The 22,870-nt window shown below is 56.5% G+C and overlaps 1 protein-coding gene across 1 annotated transcript in view; it reads left to right on the forward strand.

Moving 5' to 3' along the window:
• Positions 1-22,870, forward strand: part of PREX1 (phosphatidylinositol-3,4,5-trisphosphate dependent Rac exchange factor 1) — a 161,815-nt gene that overhangs the window by 62,559 nt on the left and 76,386 nt on the right. The window contains exons 2-5 of the mRNA XM_070051408.2: positions 1,050-1,121; positions 5,071-5,193; positions 14,407-14,511; positions 22,312-22,413. Coding sequence (XP_069907509.2) covers positions 1,050-1,121; positions 5,071-5,193; positions 14,407-14,511; positions 22,312-22,413 — 402 coding nt within the window. The remainder of the gene's footprint in view (positions 1-1,049; positions 1,122-5,070; positions 5,194-14,406; positions 14,512-22,311; positions 22,414-22,870) is intronic.

Here is a 22,870-nt window from a genome sequence, read left to right on the forward strand (position 1 = left end):
TGAGCCATGTGACTGTGTTAGAGTTTGGATTTTAAATTGTAAGGAAAAGGGAAAAAATGACAAAGGGGGACAAATGAGCTGTGGTCGGGGGGACCCGTGGTGGCAGAGTAGGAGGGGCTGCAGCTGCCCGTCACCTTATGATGGTGCCACATATGGACAAACCCAACATAGGCTGAAGATAATGTGAGTCCAAAATGCATGCAAAATGATTTTTAAAGTATTTAGTTGAGAGAGCAAGAGAGCGCGAGTGCTCTCATTTGTTGGCTCACTCCCCAAATTCCTGTAACAGCTGGGGCTGGAACAGGCCAAAGTCAGTAGCCAGGAGCTCAATCCAGGTCTCCCACATGAGTGGCAGGGGCCCAGCTACCGAGTCACCACCTGCTGCCGCCCAGGGTCTGCATTAGCAGGCAGCTGGAATCAGGAGAGGAGCTGGGGCTCAAACCCAGGCGCTCGGATATGGGGTGCAGGAGCTTCAGCCCAGGGTCTCATCTACCAAACCACATGCCTGGCCCTTAAACATGTGCTTACCCCCTCCCCCCAACCTGCTGCCCATCAGAGCTTGGCCCGGCCCCCCCTGGGTTGCTCAGAACACTTCTGTTGCAGTTGGACAAAGCCACCTAGCGCAGGCCTCTGTTACAACCGAGTCTCGTGGCTTGCAGAGTAGGTTGAGCGACTCGTGGTATTGATTGGCTGTGAAGAACGGAGGCGGCACCTGGCCATGCCTCAGTGCCATTGTAACACTGAGAATTTGTTGAGCAGACCGTGGTGATTTGGGAGCTGCCTGTTCATCTCTGGGCCACAGGGTCCCTGGGGGCAGGGGCTCTGTGGTGTGGGTGCCATGTGCTGGGTCTGGCGTGGTAGATGCTCAGTAGACACCGGGGCCTGACTGGAGCGAGGAACATTCCCATTGAACTTCATGTTTGAACGGCTCTTTCCTTGTTTCCTGCTCGTGTCCTGGTTGGTGCTGGAACGTGAGCCGCCCACGGGACTGTGCTCTGGAGGAGGTTGGCCAATGCGGACACTCACCTCTGCCCATCTCTCTCCCACAGGCGTTCCTGCACCGCATCCGGCAGAATGTGGCGGACTCCGTGGAGAAGGGTCTCACAGAGGAGAATGTCAAGGTGTGGACTCGTGGCCCAGCCCTGCTGCTCGGGGCCTGGCTCCTCTGGGAGGGAGACTCAGAGGCTGCAAAGGGAGGAGGCTGCTGGTTGTGCCCTTTCCCGGCCCCCAGCGGCCCCTGCACCCTGGAGTCAGCCCTTGACCCTGCTCCCTGGGCTCCCCGGGGCTGCCCTGTCTTGCAACTTCCTCCTGCAGGGTGCCCTGGCTCCGAGCCAGTGGAAAATCCCTTCCCGAGCGCTGGGGGAGCCCAGCACCTCCCACACCCACTCAATGCATGGGGCATTGAGTGTCAGGCAGGGCTGATGAGTCATTGGGTCCAGCTTGGCCTTGGCAGTGGCCCTGGGGAGCTGGAGGAGGTCAATGGGCCCTCTGTGTGCCCTGCTGAGGCCCTGGTGCTCGTGGCCAGCCTGGCTGGCTGCTGTGACCTCACCCTCTGGGAAGCCGCCTGCCAGTCTTTGGGGCCATAAGGGGCCGGCTCCCAGGGGAGACAGGGAGATGTGGGAGGCACATGTGCAAGGTGCCCTGTGCTTACAGTATACGAAGGGCTTGGTCAAGGAAGATGAGCCCTCCAATGTTCTGGTTTATCTGGACAGTGGCCTTGTACATTGACAATTCTAAGCCCAATTTTTTTTTAAGTTTATTTATTTATTTTCATCTACTGGAAAGGCAGAGCCAGGGAGAGAAGAAAAGTAAGAGGGAGGGTGGGAGGGAGAGAGAGAGAGAGAGAGATATCTTCTATCCACTGGTTGATTCCCCAAATGTCCACAACAGCCAGGACTGACCCAGGCCGAAGCAAGGAGCCAGGAGCTGGGTCTCCCATGTAGGTAGCAGGGGCCCAAGCACTTGGGCCATTCTCTGCTGCTTTCCCAGGCACATTACCTGGGAGCTGGATTGAAACCCGGAACTTGAACCTGCGCTCGTATGGGATGCTGATGTTGCAAGTAGTGGCTTAATCCACTGTACCTCAACACTGGCCTTGGGATCTAAGTTCTTTATACATTCATTCATTCAGCAAACATTTACTGAGCCCTGTTATAATACTGTTTTATAGTTGAAAAATTGTTTATAATAATTTTAAACTTTTTGAAAAAATTTTAAGTTTTGAAAAAAAATTTTTGAATTTTAAGGTTTTTAAAAAATTGCCTTTTAGTGAGATATAACTAATGCTCGTACAATTAAAGTGTGCCCATCTGAAGTGCTGAGTGCAGTGGGTTTTTGTGTGGGAACAGGCCTGTGTAATGGGGACCCAAGTGAAGGCAGGCTCCTCTGGGCCCCCTCTCAGCCTACCTTTCCTTCCTAAAGGGAGCCTCAGCTTCTAGGCCATTGGTTGGTTTTGCCTGTTCTTGAACTTTATATGCAAGTGAGCTCTATCCTGCCCAGCGTCTCTTGCCTGCCACCATGTCTGTGACATTGGCTCCTCCGTGTTCATGGCGTGGAGTTCTCTGCACTGGGAACGTGTCAGAGTTTGTCTCCCCATCCCGCTGTGGGCAGATATTTGAGTTCTTTGCAGGTTTTGACTTCCGGCCATTCTTGTGCGTGTCTTTCGAGTGGACACAGGCTGCTGTTTGTGCATGTCTTTTGAGTGGACACAGGCTGCTGTTTCTTTTGGGTCTGCACTCTGAGGCCAGATGTTTATTTTTAAACGTTGCAGCCATTCGTTGAAGTCGGTGTAACCTTAGCGTCTATTGTGTGTGCTTTTAACAGGAACAGATTCATGTAAAAAAAAAAAAATCACCAAACAATGTAGGTGACTCTGGTAGCCACTTCTCATGTTGAGAGTCCCCGGGTGAGGCTGGGCAGGAAGAGGCGCTTGGGCCTCCAGCCCTCCCTGCCCACCGGAGGCCGTCTCCCTCGGCAGACTTCCTGTTTGCAGGGCCCGTTGGGGTGGGGGTCTTCCTTCCTGTAGGTCTTAACTCAGGGGTCACCTTCTGAGTGGCTCTCCCTGTGGCCACTGATGTTTGCATTTGCAGACTTCTCCTCCTACCCCGTCCCCAGATTCTCTGTGTGTGTGTTTTTTTTTTTAAAGCTTTATTTATTTATTTTAAAGACAGACTGGAAAGAGACAGTCAGAGAGATCCATCATCCGCTGGATCACTCCCCAAATGCCACAGTGGCTGGAGATGGGCCAGGCTAAAGCCGGAGCTGGGAACTCAGTCCAGGTTCCCACGCGGGTGGCAGGAGCCCAACCACTTGAGCCATCACCAGTGCCTCCCAGGGTGTGCATTAACAGGAAACTGGAATTGGGAGTGGAGCTGGGGCTTGAACCCAGACACTGCCATGTGGGATGCGGGTGTCCCAAGCAGCGTCTTAACTGCGGCACCTGCCCCCTCTCCGTTTTATTTTTGTCTTTGGTGCTTCTTTCCACCTCAGAAACCTACTTTACCTCTCTGTTCGGTCCCCGTCCACTAGAGTGGGTGCTGCAGGGGCCGGGACTTGTCTGTTCCCTGCTGTGTCCTCTCGGCAGGTGCTCAGTAAGCAGATGGAGGGGACTCTTCACTTGTTCACAGACTGTATCTGACTTCTTTTTTTTTTTTTTTTAAAGATTTATTTATTTATTTGAGAGGTAGAGTTGCAGACAGAAGGAGAGCCAGAGAGAAAGGTCTTTCATCCCCTGGTTCACTCCCCAAATGGCTATAACTGCCAGGGCTGAGCCAGGCTGAAGCCAGGAGCCAGGGGTGTCCTCCAGGTCTCCCACGTGGGTGCAGGGGCCCAGGGATCTGGGCCATCTTCACTGCTTTCCCAGACCATAGCAGAGAGCTGGATCGGAAGAGGAGCAGCTGGGACTAGAACTGAAGCCCAAATGGCATGCCGGTGCTTCAGGACAGGGCATTAACCTACTGTGCCACAGCACTGGCCCCCCCGGTCTTAAAGTGACAAGAAATATTAGACTTAAGACTTCTGCAGACTCTCTGTGGCCACTGACCACGAACCAGGTAACAGGGCAGCCCGAGATGCAAACACATCGTGAACCTGCTTGGTGGGTTCTGCCTGCAGAGACGAGAGAAGCAAGGACAGCCATTCCTCTGTCCTGTCTTCACCCCAGAACTCTCCATTCACTGGAGGCCGTGTTTCACCCCTGGCGGGCACAGGTGGGGTTTGAGCTCCAGCTCCAAAATCGGGTGTGGCAGCTGTGCAGAAGACCCGCCCTGCTCTCCAGGGGCCCGGAGCGAGTCACTTGCAGTCTTTAGCTCTGCAGGTATGGCCACAGTGCATGCACTTGGCTGGCCACCACGTCTCAGCCCTGACACGTGGGGCCTCACCGGGCTTGCTGTGGAATGGTCTTGTGTACTGCAGAAGCTCAGCAGTGCCCTTGGCCTCTGCCCAGGGTGAACCAACAGTAGCTCTCCTCTCTCAGTTTGTCCTCAGACGTCACCACATGTCCCCTGGGGTCAAGATTGCCCTTAGTAGGAAGCAATCCATCAGAAGTTTAAGCTCAGAAATGTAGAATTGCTGAGTCAAATTATGTGTGCATTTTAAAACTCCTGATGGCCTGATGAAGCTGGCGGCCTGGAATGTCATCTGTGTGGGGTTCTGCCACGTCCCTGGAGCAGGTGCGTGGCCGTGCCCCCATGGCCTTCCACATCAGTCCTTGTAGTGCCTGCCCCCAGGTGTCTGGGTGACGAGTGTCCTCCCCGAGAGCGGAAAGGGCCTTGGGGGTGTTGGTCTCTGACCCGAATCCTCCACCCGTGGAGGTGCGGATGAGAACAGCTTCTCCGCAGGGACGCAGGCGCCTGTGCAGGTCTCAGTGCAGGCGTGGCCGCTGCACCTTGCGGGTGGGTGCTGCGCTGTTCTTGTGCTGGTTCTTTTCTGGGTGGCGCTTGCTCCTGTGTGCGAGCACGCCTGTCTCGCTGTAACCTCACCTGCTCCAGGTGTCAGGGGGTTTCTTGTGCTCAGCTTTGCTCCGCCTCTGCGCCTTGGCTAATGCGGCCCTCGGTCCCCCCTCCCTCCCAGGTCCTGTTCTCCAACATCGAGGACATCCTGGAAGTCCACAAGGATTTCCTGGCCGCCTTGGAGTACTGCCTGCAGCCGGAGCCTCAGTCTCAGCACGAGCTTGGCAACGTTTTCTTGAAGTTCGTGAGTACCACGCCCCAGCACCCGGAGCACTCTGTGCCCTTTGAGGAGTGGGCATCTCTGCTGGGTCCCTGCCCTGCCCACCCTGCCCAACCTCTTCCAGTAGATGGAGTGGCTGTGTAGGGCAGGAAGGAATGGTGGGAAGCAGGCCAGGCCCTGTAGACAGTGGGTGTTTTCGGTGGCTTCACTTTCCCTCACTTTCCTGTGGTACATGGCCGCTTCCCATTGCCCCCTGGCCAGGGAGGGCTCCTCTGCCACACAGTGGCCCACAGGGGCAGCCGGGGCCCGAGAGCAGGGAGTCGGGGTCAGACCTGAACCTCCACTGACACCTGAACCACCTTGGGTGCCCACGCAGGCTGCGGGTCAGAGGGGCTGAGGCAGGTCGCAGTGGCCTCTCCCTCCCTGCAGGATTCCCAGCTCACTGTGAGGCTGGCAGGGGCTGCAGGGCAGGGAGGCCACTGCTTCTCCCAGACCCTGTCCTGTGCCACCTGTGGCCATCTTCATGGATGGGAGGCTTGGGCAGGCTGCTCTGCCTCCCTGAGCCTCAGTTTCCCCTGTGACTGAGAAGTGGGGACAGTCACGCCCACCCCTTGGGGGCTGGAAAGACTCCCATGAGCAGCACGATAGAGCCCTGCTTCTCAGATGGGGAGCAGGGGTGTGGCTCTGCACCTGGGGCCTGTGGTGGTGTCAGTTCCAGAAAGGGTGCCACTGATGTCCAGTGGGTGGAAGCCACAGTGCTACCCCATATCTTAGAATGCATAGGTGGCCCCACTACAGAGAACGATCCAACCCAAATATCAGTAGTGTAGAGGATGAGAACATTTAGCATATGGTAACCACTTGGTCATTGTTAGCTCTGACCACTACCATCACCATCATCACTATCACCATCACCGCCATCACCACCATCACTGTCACCACCGTCACCACCACTGTCAGCATCACCACCCATCACAGTCATCACCATCACTACCATCACCATCACCATCTCCATCGTTATTACCACCCGTCACCATCACCATCACCATTACTGCCATCACCATCATCACCATTACCATCTCCATCACCATCACCACCATCACCGTTACCATCACGACCATCACACCACCCCACTACCACCTCACCATCTTAATCACCCCCACCCATCACCATTACCATCACATTACCATTAATACCATCACTATCACCACCATTATCATGGTCAACATCATCACCATCACCATCATCACCACTATCAGCATCACCACCCATCACCACCACCATCACAGTCATCACCATCACCACATCACCATCTCCATCATTATTACCACCCATCACCATCACCATCACCATCACACCACCCCACTACCACCTCACCATCGTAATCACCCCCACCCATCATCATTACCATCACATTACCATTAATACCATCACTATCACCACCATTATCATGGTCAACATCATCACCATCACCATCATCACCACTATCAGCATCACCACCCATCACCACCACCATCACAGTCATCACCATCACCACATCACCATCTCCATCATTATTACCACCCATCACCATCACCATCATCATCACTGCCATCACCACCATCACCATCATCACTGTCATCACCATCACCACCACTATCAGCATCACCATCACTGCCATCACCATCACCATCACCACCATCACACCACCAGTCACCATCTTAATCACCCCCACCCAGCATCATTACCACCACATTACCATTAATACCATCACTATCACCACCATTATCATGGTCAATATCATCACCATCACCATCATCACCACTATCAGCATCACCACCCATCACCACCACATCACCACTGCCACCATTACTGTCATCATCATCACCGTCACAGTCATCACCATCGCCACCACCATCATCACCATTCACCATCATCACCATCAACATCATTGTCACCATCACTTCTTCAAGGGGTCCCATCCTGATGGTCAAGAGCCTAGAGTGACAGTCTGGGGGCTCAGCCCAGTGTGGGTGACGGTCTCATGTCGTGGTCAGGACAATGCTGAGCTCCTCCTTAGCCGTGTCGTTACAGCAGGTGGTTCTAGCTTGTCTGTGCCTCAGTGTCCTCCCCTGTGAAATGGGTGTGCACTCGGGTTGTGTGGTGAGGATTCAGTGAGACAGCACAAGGAGACGACTCCCAGCAGCCCCTGGCACACAGGAAAGGCTCACTCACTGCAGAGGCTGCCCCGTGTTCCTGTAGGGGAGTTCCTCCATTGTGAAATGGGGCAGGTGAGAGCATGACGGGCCAGTGAGATGGGTGCTCGTGGGGGGGTGCTGTGATACGCTGGGAATGTGCAGAGGAGAGGCGGGGTCTCCTCTGGTGCGAAAGTGGCCTGGGGCCACACATGAGAGAGGAGACTGTTGGGGGCAGAGAGGCCAGCCCAGAGGTCGCCTACCGAGTCCAAGCTGATGGTGCCTTGGACCAGTGCAGGGGCCGTGAGGGTGGTGAGGAGGGAGATGTTTGTGAGTGGGAAAGTGATGAGAACTGGGGCTGACAGCCTCCCCTTTGGGCTCTGAGGCATGAGTGACTGCTTGTTTCCCTGGAGCCAGCAGCTGCAGTTCAAAGCCCTCTGAGCAGCCGAGTGACCTTGGGCAAGTCGCTGTGTCTCGGGGCCTCAGTCTCACCTCTGTGAAATGGGAATAGCGGAGGGGCTGCCATGAGGATGGAAGACCTCTCTCTTCCCTCCCCTTCTTTCTTTCAGATTTGTTTGTTTATTTGAAAGACAGAGTTACAGAGAGGCAGAGGCAGAGGCAGAGGCAGAGGCAGAGAGAGAGAGAGAGAGAGAGAGAGAGGTGCTCCATCTGCTGGTTCACTCCCCAATTGGTCGCAACATCCAGAGCTGTGCCAATCCCAAGCCAGGAGCCAGGAGCTTCCTCTGGGTCTCCCATGCAGGTGCAGGGGCCCAAGGACTTGGAGCCATCTTCCACTGCTTTCCCAGGCCATAGCAGAGAGCTGGATTGAAAGTACAGCAGCTGGGACTCGAACTGGCGCCCAAACAGGATGCCGGCACTGCAGGCGGTGGCTTTGCCCTCTATGCCACAGCGCTGGCCCCTCCCTTGCCCTTCCGTTCATCGCTGCCTGGACCTCCTGGCATGGCCTCCTCAGCTGGGTGGGGTGAGGGCAGTGCTTGGCCCCAAGCTGTGGCCGCTGGGTGGAAGGGCGGACCTTTCTGAGGAGCTGTCCTGGACCAGGGCCGTCCAGGCCTCCCGAGATCCCAGCACCCGTTCTGGCGGGCCCACAAGGTCAAGCCTGGCCCAGAACGGCTGCCTGAGTGTGTCCTGGCGCTGCTGCCTCCCAGCTCGGAGATCTGGGGAGAAGGGCCTCGCCTCTCTGTTCTTGGTCCCCTCATCTGTGAAAGGGGCAGCGAAACCCACCTTCTAGAGTGTAGAGACAATTCAGCTTCCCGACACGCAGCGAGTGCCGTGTCCCTCAGTCGCGTCCCGTCCTGTGTGTGTTTGCTCATGAGGCCCTGTGCTCTTTGGCACCCCCTGGGATTCTTGGGGGTCACGGCCTTGCTGTGCCCCGCTATGCAGTGGGGCCTCTAGGCTTCCAGCCTCATGTCAGGACCACAGGCCTGGACGGAAGTGGGATGTCCTGAGGTCGGGTCCGCCTGGAGCTGCCAGGCGCCTGCTGGATGGCCCAGGTAGCCTCTTCCCGCCTCTTCCTGGAGCCTGCCCAGGCCCTAGCTGTTCCTTGCATCCCCTCCCCTCCCCCACCAGCTTGGACTCCTCACTGTTGTGGAGCAGGCCAGGCTTGCGGTCACCTCAGACCCCCATATACTCTCCTTCCCTGCTTGTGGAATCTTTCAGAAATGCCCCCTCCTCTGTGAAGCCACCCTGCCCTACTCCCATCCTTCCTCGCCCCTCCCCCATGTGGCTGTCAGTGCCCTTTGCACTTTGCCTTGGGGGTGTTTTCCCCCCTGCTGTTTGTTGTCTGCCCCCCCCCCCCCAGTGTGAGTAGCACTGGAGCAGGGACTTTATGGTCACTGCTGCGTCTGGTTCACCTGCCCACTCCACAGGCCAGTAAGCCGAGAGGAAGGTCAAGTCCAGGGGCACGATCGTGAGTGGCAGAGCTGGGATCTGGCCCTTCTTGCCAGCCATACCAGGACCAACAATTCAGTACTTCACAAGCCAAGTTGGTAATCTGGTACCCGTTTTATCATTTGCTTAATCTTTTCAAAAAGCGATTCACTTAAAAATTATTTAAGAAGTGAAATCTGTATCATCACGGAAGTAGAAAGTGAGCGTCTCTTGGTGTGAAGAGAAGATAAGCATGAAATGCATGTGGTGGAAGCCAAGCTGCGCTGGAGCCCCGGGCCTCTGCCCGCCCCGGGTATGATGGAAGCAGAGCTGGCGGCTCAGATGGGGGTGGGTGTGTGTGAGTGTGGCGTGTGTGTGTGTGTGTGTGTGTGTATGTAACTGTTGCAACACAGCCCACCTAGCTAATCGGCATGATCGGCAGAGAAGCTCGCTCACCCAGGGTGTGAGTCAGTGTTTTGTGACTTAAAATGGCATTTTTAATTTACAATTTAAAATCTCTACCTCCCACCTGCCCGTGCTCACGAAGGGCGGCACTGAGTCAGCGCCTGCTGTCCGTGGGTTTCCAGAAGTTGGAGATGATGTGGGTGCTAAGGCCTCCTGGAGGCAGCTGGGGAGAGGGTGCCCAGGCTCCACTCGGCCTCAGCTGGTCCCACCCCGGAGGGGCTCCAAAGCTGGAGGCGCCTTGGGGGTGTGTGCAGTCGGTCGAGGGGGCGGCCTTTGCACTGATGTTGTCCAGCCCGGGGTGTGGGCTGTCCTCAGGAGTGGGCGTCACAGCTCAGGCAGGCCAGTTCCTGGAGTGGGCTTGGCTGGGGCCATTGGCTGCCACTGCTCCCAGCGTCCAGGGGCCCGTGTATCTGTGCCCTCCCTGGTGGGAGCAGCCTTGAGCCCCTATCATCCACAGCAGCCGTGGAGGTGGCGGGTGCTGGGGTCAGCTGCATTCCCATGTCCTGTGGCCAGGCAGCACCGGGGCAGGCGGGGTGGGCTCTGCAGGCGAGCAAGGGCCTGGAGCACAAACCTGCCCACTGGTGCCACTCTGGCCGCACACCCCTGGCCCACCCACTGACCACTGCCCTGAGTGGGGGTTGCCCTGTGCTGGGGACAGTTCTAGGTGCTTCACATAGACTACCTCCTGAAAGCATCGCGACAGCCGTGAAAAGTGGGTGCTGCCGCGGTGCCCGTCTTACAACGAGGGCACTGAGACCCAGCGGGAGCGCTCACCCCGCTAGTGGGCGTCAGAGCTGGGAGCTGAGGCTCCGGAGTCTGTGTTTTCACCATCTAACACCACAGTGTCTCCTGAAGTGCATATTAAGCGTCTGTCCCATGGCACGCACTGCGCTAGCCCCTGAGGCTGTGGCACTGAGGCAGACAGACTTGCATCCTGCTACCCCGAGGCTCACAGGCGGGGAAACGGAGGGTGTGCTAACAGGTGAGGTCACGGGGTCGGCAGAGCAGGTTGTGAAGAACATCAAATGCAGGTCTAGCGAGGGTGGGGGCGGGTCTTGCTGCTTAGGCTTCGAGGTAAGGTCAAGGCTGACAGATTAGCAAATGGAAACCCGGAACACCGGAGTAAACTTGAATTTCAGGCGAACTCCAAGTAATTTTTAGTGTAAGTATCTCGTGCAGTTCCAGGAATACACCTACAGTCAACATTATTGGTGGCGAATCTGTAATTAGAATTGAGCTGTGTTGAATCCAGCAGAGGTGGCCTCTCCAAGCTGATGGGATGATCTTGGGGTGTCGCTCCCCCTCTTCATGGAGGAACGACACTAAACCCTGCCTAGGCTTCATATCCGAGTCACGGCACCATTATGTCGCTCCCCCTCTTCGTGGAGGAACGACATAGGACCCTGCGCTGTTCTTTCGTCTGCTCGGCCTTTCCCGGGTTTGCTGCTGGTTCTTCCCGGATTGGCTACCGTCCCTTCCACCTCCGTGGAAGGGCGGTTCCCCCTGCCACTTTCCCCACTTCCGCGGGGGAGCGGCACACCGCCGGCCGGCTCTCTCGGGGGCTGCTCAGGTGTTATTCGGATAGATGTTCCTGGTGCATGTTGTCTCTCTCCTCCTTTATAGTCCTCTTCCACCAATCCCAACTCTGCTACCCACACGCCGAGTACGCTGCTCTCCTCCAATCAGGAGCAGGTCCTGCTGTTTATTGGTTGAACTGGAGGCAGCTGTGTAGAAGCTGTTTCCTCCTCTCCCAGTGCCATATTGTGGGAGAGCAGATGCATAGAATAAGTCTTAATTCCAGTAACAGTCTAGTCTGAGTTGCTCCCCACATTGGGGGGCAAACATTCCAGCCCCAGAGAAGAAAGGGCACAGACCCCGAGCTGGGAGCCAGTCTGCAGCAGGAGCGGAGGGAGCCATGGGCAGGGTTCAGGGCTGCCGTGAGGACCAAGGCGAGGACCACAGGTTTGAGTCTGCCACAGGAAACCACTGGAGGTGTTCAGCACAGGAGTAGTGTGGACAGAGTCAGGAGTTCTATAAAGTTCATCTATTTTATATATGTGAAAGGTAGAGAGAGAGAGAGAGATTGAGATCTTCTACCTGCTGGTTCACTCCCAAAATGTCCCTAAGAGTCCAGGAACTCCATCTGGGTCCCTCCCGTGGGTGGCAGGGGTCCGAGCACTTGAGCCGTCATCTGCTGCCTCGCAGGGTGCAGGAATAGCATAGTTGGTGTTCAGGGAGCATCTACCATGTGCTGTCTGAAGCACTTCGTACAGATTCACCTTGACATGTCACAGCAGCAGTTTGATGAGGATGTCGTTATTGCCAGTAACTTACAAATGACAATGCAAAGACTCAGGGTCATTGTCTTTTCCAGGGTCACAGAGCTGATAGCCAGGGGAGTTGGGCTGTGAACCTAGGCAGGCTGGCTGCGGAACCTGCACACAGCACTTAGGGGTTGGACAATGGCAGTGGTCATGGGGACTTCCAGTGTCTCAGGACAATACTACTAGTAGTTTTCCTTGGTTTGGTTTGGTTTTTACTAATTTACTTAAAAGTCAGGTTGAGGGCTCTTCCATCCACTGGTTTACTCCCCAGATGGCTGCAACAGCCAAGGGTGATTCAGGCTGAAACCAGGAACCTGGAACTCCATCTGGGTCTCCCGTGTGGGTGCAGGGGCCCATAACTGGGCCATCCTTTCATTGTCTTCCCAGGCATTAGCTGGGGGCTGGATTGGGAGTGGCTTAACTCTGTGTCACAACGTCGGTCCCTGACAGTAGGGATATGTAAGCCAGGGGAGAGTCCCGGCTCTTGGCTGCAGAGGGAACTTTTTAGTTCCTTACGTATGGGTGGGACTTCCTCCTGCCATTCATGTGCTCGTGATCTGAGCCTAGCCCCACTCTGTGGTCCTTCAGGCCTTTCAGGGGCTCCCAGATACACGGTCAATGCCTGTCACTGGCGACAAGAAAGATTCTCTCTGACTTCTGCAGCCAAGGCCATGGTTCCAGATGTGTCCAGCACCGCCCCTTACCATGTTGTTTGGGTTCCGGTGAGCCCCTGGAGTCCAGACTTCTCACCCCTCTCCTTCAGCCTCGATGGGACCTTGGGCTCATTTGAGCAGGGAAGATGGACAAGGTCTGCTCAGGCAGTGAGGGGGTCCTGGGGGCCCCTCTTTTCCTTCCCGGAATATCAGGAGTGCATGCAGTGGGGGAGGGGCTTGTGGTTGGGGACTCAGTGTGTGTTTCTGTGTGACGCTGATGATGGTGGCAGTGGTGTTTGGAGCACATGGTGTGTGTTGCGCTGCAGGTTATGAGGGTTCTCTTGGGGACGCAGCAGGGCTGTTTGTCCTGGTGTGTGTGTGTGTGTGTGTGCGTGTGCACATGCGTGTGTGTCTACTCTGGGGGACTGGGACCTTGTGTTGATATTTTTTCCCTGTAGATTCACGTTTGTTGATTGTGTTTGTGGAGCGTTTTGAAGTATTGCCTCGTGCGTGTTGTGTGCCAGGCATTTTCTACTGCTCTGGCATGTATAAGTTGTCTGCTCGGCCAGCAGCCCAAGTGCTGGGGCTGTGTTACTGCATCCACCGTGTGCTGCCGTGCGACCTTGCCCCTGGTCACCTGCTGCTCGGGCAGCCTGGGTTCCTAGTGCTCTGTTTGTTTCGTCCTGGTGCTGCAGGGCCCTTTGGGATTTGGTCCGTGGGGTTGTGGATCCGTCTCCCCCTGCCATCTCGTTCCTGTGCACAGGGGTTAAGAGCAGTAAAATCCCAGTTCTGCCACTGCACTCAGCACGAGCCCCGGGGCAAGTCGCTGTACCTTGATTTTTCCATAATTGCAGAGTAAGGTGATGGGAAGGCTGGGTGAGTTTACCCTCCTGCCCAGAGAGCAGGATGTGCCTGTACTGGTGTGCTCAGCCCCCCATCCTCCATGCCCCATCCCCACGTGGCCATCAGCTCAGCGCATCGCTTGGCTAGTGCACACAGAGCCTCTGACACGAGCAGGGCGGCTGGGGCTGTCACTTGTTCAGAAGCCATTCTCCCCCCTTGGCCTCCTTCCTGCAGGTTTCCACGGAAGGGTGGCCGGGGGTTTGTTTAGAAACAAGGCAGGCTGCCTGCTCTGCATACCACCTCTTCCTTCCTTAGCTTCTTGGGGTCTCTTCCTCCGCCAAGGTCAAGACCCTGCAGCCTTTCCTCCCCAGTGACCTTACCCAGGACATCTTTGTTTGGGCCTTGGAGAATTCTGAGCCTTCTGGAACCAGGACTCCTCAGTCGAGGGCTTCCGGCTAAGAAGGCTCCTGGCCTTCCCGTTCTGGAAACTCTGACTGATGGTTGAGGACCCCATGACCCCCAGGTAACCTCTAGGCTGGTAAAAGACCACCTGTGCCCTCCAGGGTCTCCGTGAGTAAGGGGCTTTTGTCAGCTCCACCGTACAGATGAGGAAACTGAGGCACAGGGGGGTCTGGGAACTTGCCTGAATTCACAGCGAGGAAGTGCAGCTGGCATTCAAGTCCAGGTCACTTGCGTCCAGTCCTTGCTGTTGACCCTGGGCTGTGCTGCGTCCCGAAAGGTCACCAGAGGGCAGGATGCAGAACTGGGGCAGGAGGGAAGCCAGCAGCCTCTCCGGGGTCTGGGCTGGTCCTTTCCCCCCAGGCCTGCTGGCCCAAATGTCTGCCCTCTTGCCGTGGCCTGTCTCCCACGGGCTGTGTCCCTGTCTTGCAGAAGGACAAGTTCTGCGTGTACGAGGAGTATTGCAGCAACCACGAGAAGGCCCTGAGGCTGCTGGTGGAGCTGAACAAGATCCCCACCGTGCGCGCCTTCCTGCTGGTGAGTTCGCCCCTCCCGTCCTGTGCCAGCCCAGGGACACTCAGTGCCCAAGCAGACCCCATGCTCACCGTGCTGCCTGATCCCTTCTGGTCTAAAGCAGGGCTCTGCAGACCCCTTTTGTGTGGTGTTAGCTGGGGGTCTTGTAGTGTTAGCTGCTTGCCATGCAGTCGCTGTCTTGATGACTCATGCTGTTGTAGCACAGATGCAGCCATAGGTGCCAAATAAAGGAACGAGTGACTCTGTGTTTCAATAAAACTTTATTTACAGAAACAGATGAAGCGCCAGACTGAGGTCAAAGTTGTCAATTCCTGGTCTAAAGGAATGGTGCTAATACAGTTGGTAGTGATAGTAGTGATTACAGCTACTGTATTTTTTTTTTTAATTTTATTTTCTTTTTATTTTTTTGACAGGCAGAGTGGACAGTGAGAGAGACAGAGAGAAAGGTCTTCCTTTGCTGTTGGTTCACCCTCCAATGGCCGCCGCGGCCAGCGCGCTGCAACCGGTGCACCGCGCCGATCCGATGGCAGGAGCCAGGTGCCCCTCCTGGTCTCCCATGGGGTGCAGGGCCCAAGCACTTGGACCATCCTCCACTGCACTCCCTGGCCACAGCAGAGGGCTGGCCTGGAAGAGGGGCAACCGGGACAGAATCCGGCGCCCCGACCGGGACTAGAACCCGGTGTGCAGGCGCCACAAGGCGGAGGATTAGCCTAGTGAGCCGCGGCGCCGGCCTACAGCTACTATATTGTTACTAGGATTACTGCCATTATTAGGATTATTTAATTATAACTGAAAGAGAATCCAGATAAAATTGACTCAAGAAAAACAGCATCAAGGGGCTGCTGTGGCATGGAGTGAGAGGTTCAGCTGGCACTTGTGACACCAGCATCTTTTTTTTTTGTTGTTAAGAGTTTATTTATTTATTTGAGAGGTAGAGTTACAGACAGTGAGAGGGAGAGACAGAAAGGTTTTCCTTCTGTTGGTTCACTCCCCAGATGGCTGCAATGGCTGGAGCTCTGCCAATCCAGAGCCAAGAGCCAGGTGCTTCTTCCCGGTCTCCCATGTGGATTCAGGGGCCCAAGGACTTGGGCCATCTTCTACTGCTTTCCCAGGCTACAGCAGAGAGCTGGATTGGAAGAGGGGCAGCCGGGACTAGAACTGGCGCCCATATGGGATGCCGGCGCCGCAGGTGGAGGATTAATCTTTTGCGCCACGGTGCCGACCCTGACACTAGCATCTTATATTGGAGCGCTGGTTTCGGTCCTGGCTGCCCTGCTTTTGATCCAGCTCCAGGTTAATGTGCCAGGGAAGGCAGTGGATGGTGGCCCAAGTATGGAACCAAAATGGACGTTTTGGCCCCTGACTTTGGGCTTTACTAGTCTGGACCATTGTGGCCATTTCGGGAGTGAACCTGCAGGTGTAAGAGCTATCTTTCTCTCTCTCTCTCTGCTTCCACCTCTCTCCCCTGCACCCCTCCCATCTCTCTCTATTGCTCTGCCTTTCAAATAGATCTTTTACATAAATCTGAAAACAGAAAAACATCATCAGAGAACAAGTTTCCTGGCTCACTTTTCTGGGAAGCGTAAGAGCTGAGAGGCTTGGCTGATCAGGGCCGCGTCCCTGGGCTCTACTTTTCTCTTCCTAGGCAGATTCTCCCCCGCTGCTGGCACCATGGGCTCCAGCAACTGCATGCTGCTATTTCTCAGAGCTAAGCCACTCCAGGGCTAACAGAGACACCCCCCCCCCCCCCTTAGCAACAGTAAAAATCCCAGGTCTGATGCTCATTGGCTCAGCTTGGCCCAGAACCTGATCTCTGAACCAGTTGCTGTAGACAGAGGTATTGGGTGGTGTTCTGATTGGGCAGTGCTTGAGCTGGGGGAGAGGGGGAGTCAGGTCCATCTATACGATAGGGCCTGAAGGTCCAGTGGGTCCTTAAAAGGACAGTCCACGTAGGTAAGCTGGGTGGGTGTTGGCCAGGCGGAACAGCAGACACCCCTGCCAGTCTTCCCAGCATTAAAAGAACTGCCCATACATATAAAATAGCTTCTCATTTGTCTCCTGGAGCCTTCCAAGCCACTCTGTCCTGTGTGTGTTAAGATGCACCTGTGTGTGCCCTCGGGCATCCTACATAGGAGCGGTGTGGATAGGCAGGCGTTGATTTCTCCCTCACATCAGCTCTGTGGGTGTGGACAGCTATGGGGTAGTCCAGTGTCTGGTGGTAGGGACCAAGGCCCTGAGGAAGGGCCCTGACACACATGGCTAGGATGACCTCCCGCCACGTGCTCAGTCTGGCAGGAGGGGGCAGGTGGGGCAGGAGGGCATGCATGTCCTCCTTTTAAGGGTGTAACAGGGGTCATGGCCCGCTCTTCTGCTCAGGTCCCATGGTCTATAACTTAGTCCCTTGGCCCCTGGCTGCAAGGGAGCCTAGGGAATGTGGGCTTTATTCTGGGTCTCCCCGGGCCTTGCTGAGAACTCTCGCTGTGGGAGAATGCTGGGGAGAATGCGGGGGTGGGGGTGGGCTGTGTTTGGTGCAGGGGCGCCTTTGCCACAGGTGATTTTGATGGCTGCAGAGTATGAAGGGCCTTTCTAAGGGGACACACTTGAAAAGCCACTGAGCTCAGCAGGGTTTCGCCTCTGAATGCCCCGGATTCAGTCACATCCCACCGCCCCCATTCTGGTTTGTTTTCCCAACAACATCCCTGGAATTCCGAATCCAGGGCAGGGAGATGGAGCGATCAGCTGGCGTGGCGCAGGACACTCTCCTGCAGAATGCAGCTTTTCGACGCACTGCTCGCAGGGCAGTCTCCAGCCACATCCGTCCCACAGTCCGATGGAAGAATTTGCATGTTTCCTTCCCAAGCTAGCACGTGCTGCCCAGCCCACTTCCAGTGAGCGTCCGAGGCAGGGCCATCTGGTCAGCTGCTCTCTCCATTTTTGGCTCGATTGTGTTCAACTTTTTGTTGCTGGTGTCTGCATCTTCACATTTCTGTTTTTATACTGGGGTTCCCAACGTAGTCTGGGCAAAACACAAGAAGTGTCTTCAGTAGGAGACCAGCCACGCGCACGGGGGAGACGGCCGTATTTATGCCCTGACCTGTCGTTGGCTCACGGCTTGCCTGACCCAGGGTCCCACCCTCTGAACATGTCCCCTCGGACTTGGCTGGGTCTTGGGAAGCAGAAGGGGGACAGGAACGTGGCACGGCAAGTGCCCAGTTCCTCTCCTGCTTTGCTCTCTCGTGAGCAGTGTTCCTGCTGGCCCAGGCTGCCATTTTCCTTGCAGCAGCCGGGCTGGGCCAGGCAGGGGAGGGCGAGTGGGGCGCCAGCTCACCTGCCATCTGGCTCCTTCCTTGCCAGCGTCACTCAGTCTCTGGCCTCCTGTGGAAAAGCTGCTGAGAGACCCTGAGGGGCAGTGAAGGGGTGGGGAAAAGCCAGAACCTGCCTTTCTGTGTGTGGTGTGTGTGTGTGAGTCCTCTGGGCTGGGGACTTTACCTTTCTGTGCCTTAGTGTTCTCGTCTGTAAAATGGGGGTGGTTTGTTCATTCAGCACCTCAGCAAGGAGTGGCCTTTGGTTAGGGAGGTCGGTGGTACAGGATGTGGAGGAAATTGAGTAGCTATGGGTGACAGGATGTTCTGAGGGAGTTGGAGTGGTGGGTGCTGTTTTCGGTTGGTCTTTAGAAAACTGTGTCTTAGGTGAGTTTAAGCAGGGATGCAGACAGAGTGAGAGGGAGGTAGGGTACCTGGGTGGAAAGAATTCCAGGTGGTGGGGCCATCCTTTGATGCAGAGGTCAAGTTGCTGCCTGGGGTGCCCTCATGCCATATGGGAGTGCCTGGCTTTGAGTCCCAGCTTTGCTGTCCATTCCAGCTTCCTGCTGATGCGCACCCTGGGAAGCAGTGGGTGGGGTGATGCACACCCTGGGAAGCTCAAGGGCTTGGGTCCCTGCCACCCACAGGGGAGACCTGGATAGACTTCCTGGCTCCTGGCTTTGACTTGGCCTGCCTCAGCTCTTGTGGGCATTTGGGGAATGAAGCAGCAAGTGGGGAGATCCCTATCTGTCTCTACTTTTCAGAAAAATTTAAAAATCCACAAATGCACACACACCACACACCCTACCTTCACACACACACACCACATATCTCGCATGCACACACACACAGTTCCAGGCAGAGGAAGGGCAAGTGCAGCCACCCTGGGCTTGTGGAGTGAAGGGTGTCGGAGGCAGAGGGGGAGGAGCAGAGCTCTGGGACGTTGGAGGAGGCAGGTGTGGGTGCTGCAGCAGGATTTGGTCCCTGCAAGGAGTCTGGGGTTTTTCAAAGGCTTTCTTACTGGGGTGTGGTGCACCTGCAGCGAGGGCACTTCCAGGAGATGAGTATCTCCTACAGCCACACCTGTGATGCCAGCCCTCAGCCAGGAGTTGGGACACCTGCTCCTCCCCAGTCCTGCACTCCTGTGCCTCTGGGAGTGAACACATGCTCAGTTTTGCCTCTGCTCGAGGTTTATCCGAATGGGCTCACCCTGGAGGCTGTGGGCCTGGCTGCTTTGGCCTAGCCTGCTGTCCAGGAGTCACTGCGTCGGCGCCCGTGGCAGGTCATTGCAGCCTGCGGTCCTGCCCACAGTGGGATGCAAAGCCCCAGAAGGGTTTGAGCAGGGGAGCGGCCAGGATTCCTGTGCATCGTGAGAGGGCTCGTGGCTGGGTGTGGGTGTGAGGGTGGGACCGAGGGGGCCAGGCGAGGTCTTACCCATGTCCCAAGGGTGCCTGAGCACCCGCATGCACGGGGGCTGAGCACAAGCGAACCTCGCAGCATTGGAGGCCATCCGGCTGCTCTCCCGGCGGCCCTGGCGTCCGGCCCTGCCTTCCAGTGAGTGTCCTCAGTGAGCCCTGCTGCGGCAGCATCACTCTGCCCTCTCATCCTCCTTCCGTGGCCACCTTGCCTGTGTCCTCTCTTCCTGACACGGGGTCTGTCCCCATCTTAATCAGCTGCACCTGTGGGAGCCCCTTCCTCATGAGGTCACACTTGAGGCTCTGGGTGGACGTGGCACCTGGGAGAAATCGTTCAACCCCTTGCAGGGCTACTGCACCTGTCTAGGCAGGAGGCGACGGTGGCTCGAAATAGGGTGCTGCTGGAGGCGATGGCCAAGGTCCCTTGGTGAGGGGTGCAGCCTGGGGGACCCTCTGTGACCCATGGCTCCGGGATGGGAAGGAATGACTGCAGTCAGAGGGGATGCCAGGGTCTGGACCTATGAAGGTGGGTGAGATTTCACTTCAGGGGTGGGAGACCCCAGGTGCCTGATAGACCGTGCAGACGTGGGGTCAGGCTGGTGGCCCGAGAGTGGAGGCTGGAGTTCAGGGAAGGGGCCCGTGAGAGATGGCAGGCGGAACATTTCTGCGCAAGCTACTGTTCAAGTCTGTGAGTCTGGGATTGGCAGAAAGCGGGTGTGGATGGCGGGGAGACCAGGGAGAGGCCAGGCAGGCGGCAGGAGGCCAATGCTTCCCCGTTCTGTGCACCAGGAGGGCCGAGGAGGTAATCCCTAAGCTCCCCCCACCTCCCTGCATGTGATGAGAGAATGGGGAATGGTTGTGAATGGTGGCTCTGTGTGGGTTGGCTTCTCTTTTTTAATGAAAAGAAAGTGAAACAACAGTCTGAGTGTGGTTGGTGGCTAGGTTGGCCCTGTGCAAGTGCCTTGATCCTGGACAGAGACCCGCCCTACTCCTGCCAAGCACTCGGGGCTTCTGGAGAGCCCCAACCCCAACCCCCAGGCTCCCTGCTCTCTGCACAGAGCTGACATCACCAGGGCAGATTCTTGCCAGTGCTGGCTTGGAGGACAAAGGCCTGAGTGTGAGCAGTGAGGGGCCTGGCATCTCCCAGCAGCCTGCATCCCCCATCTGTGCCAGTGCCCAGCAAGGTCTGGGGTCCCCAGGATGCTGTCTCCCCAAGGAGAGAGTGGAGATGGCTCTGAGTCTGGGATCAGCTTTCCATGCCGCAACTTCCCCGTGGGTCACAGGGAGACTGTGGTCCACGCTGCGTCCTGTGGCCATGAGCATGGGCCTTACGCGTATGGAAGGCATAGAGTGTGTGGCGGGCACACAGTAACTGCCCTCTGGTTTCCTTTTCACTTGGAGTATCAGCAGGGTCACTGGGCAGTTTCCCAACAAAATGTCCTGGAACTGTGCCCAGTACTTAGTAAGCACACAGTGTGTGCTTGGTGAATGCGTGAATGAAGGATAGGGTGGGAATCCCTTTCCCCAAGAGTCCTGCCTCATTTGCAGTCTGCTGGCGTGGTGTTGACTGAGACCCCTTCATTGCTGTGTGCGCTGGCGGTCTGTTCATTCACGAGCTTGTTTGTGAATTCATTCACTTGTGCATGCATCCAGCACCTCCTGAGCGCTGGGGCCCCGGGACTGGGAGGGGCATGGCGCCCCCCCCACCCCCCCACCCCCCACCCCGGCGCGTAAGCTGCAGCTCCCGCCACCCACAAGATGGAGTCTTCAGTTGGAGCCCCTCCAGCGGAGAGCACAGTGGTGTAATGTGAGCCACAGCCTGTGGAACAAGCGGCCTACTGTGCAGGCTCCAGGAGGAAGGCGTCCCGGGAGCGAGTGCAGGTGGGCTGGCCGGGCTGGCTCTGGCCGAGGGGCAGGCGCTGGGGGGACGGCATATGGGCCTCCCAGCTCCCGGCTTCCGTGCTGCATCTGCCAGGCTGGTTCTAGACCCCATGTCTGTGGCTCACTTGTTCTGGGGTGACCTTGAGGTGAAAGACTAAATCTATCGGGCCTCAGTGTTTCAAGCTGCAAAATAGGAATCGTGGTTTTCAGTGCACAGGGAGAGAGGTAGTCAGGATCTGTCTCCATCAGTGTTAGCAGTTGGTGAGGATGGTATTGTGTGATTGGTGGTGGGACGAGGAAGAGAAAGATTCTAGCCGAGGGGCTGGCCTGCAGGAAGTACCAGCGGGGAGGAGTTACTGCTAGAACTGCAAGTTTTGACTCTGCGACCAGAATACAGGTATTCATGCCATAGCACCACGTCCCTACCTCCCAGGTGGAGATGCAGACGTCTTCACGGCGGTGAACGAGTCCCAGTCCCATCCCCCGGTTGGCACTGACGAGTTGCTTTCCCACGCAAGTCCTGGCATTGACTGTTTGCAGGCTACGCCTCATTCTGTTTCCTGTGTCTTTATGAGATCTGTGAACGAATTCACGCCGAGCACTTCTTGAGTTTTTCCTTTTTGCTCAAGAGTCTGTTTGGGGGCTCGCCCACATCCCTGTGTGGTTTGAGCCTCCCGTTTGCACTGCTGTGTGGTGTGAATCCGCTGCAGCCGGGCTGAGAGACGCACAGCCGAGCTTTGCTGCCTTGCTGGCTGTTTAGGTTGCTTCTCGTGTCCTGTCTCCTGGGGTGCACGTGTGAGAGTCTGTTGGCCAGGGACCGGCCCACATTTCTGTAAGAAGCCAGGTGGTGGACGTGGTGTGCTTCGCACCTCCGTGGCTTCTGCTGCCCCTGCTCAGCTGTGCCCGGACAGCTCGAGAGCAGCGACAGACGCCGTGCGCTGGACGTGGCTGTGTTCCAGCGAAGCTCTGCCCGAGCAGGAGGCAGGCGAGCGCTGGGCTGGGGGCCGTTGTGGGCCAGCCCCTGATGCCATCTTTGTGCTGCGCCGTGGCTCGCAGCCTGGTCACCCCTCCCGGGTGTTGCTGAGCTGCTTCCCCAGCGACTGTGGGTTGCTGTATTCTGCGGGCATTCCCTGTGGTTGCAGGAGGGTGGCCCCTTCCCTGTGCCACCCCTGCACGTTCTGACAAAGGTCTCTGTCCCTTTGCAGAGCTGTATGCTCCTGGGCGGCCGGAAGACCACGGACATCCCCCTGGAGGGCTACCTGCTATCCCCGATCCAGAGGATCTGCAAGTACCCGCTGCTCCTCAAGGTGAGACGCTCAGCGGTACTCCCCCACCCACAATGCCTTCTGCTGCGAAATCAGGCGCCTCGGACCTCGTGGCTGAGAAGTGTCGTGGTGCTGCTGGCTTGGGGCCAGGGCCTGTCTCTGTTTCTCCTGTTCGTTCTCGGCACTGTTCAGCTTTCTTTTCAGCATGTAGCAGATGGCTGTCATCACCCTGGCCTCACACTCTCTCAAGTTTAAGGTCAGTGAGAAAGTGAACATCACTTCTAGGAGTTCTGATGGACGTCCCCAGATTTCACTCGCGCTTTGACCATCTGTGGCCGGGGCACGTGCTACTCCAGGTGTTTGGGGTCTGAGTCGTGTGCTTTGGTTCCCACCAATCACATAAAGCCTTTGCTTGTGTTATTAATGACTGTCTGACCCGATCACTGCGATCTGGGTAGTGCTGTGCTCTGATTGGCTGAGACTTGGGTCTGCAGTCCAC

Source organism: Oryctolagus cuniculus, chromosome 11 (assembly GCF_051225735.1).
Source record: "Oryctolagus cuniculus isolate XC-2025 breed Fujian yellow rabbit chromosome 11, ASM5122573v1, whole genome shotgun sequence".
Taxonomy (NCBI): domain Eukaryota; kingdom Metazoa; phylum Chordata; class Mammalia; order Lagomorpha; family Leporidae; genus Oryctolagus; species Oryctolagus cuniculus.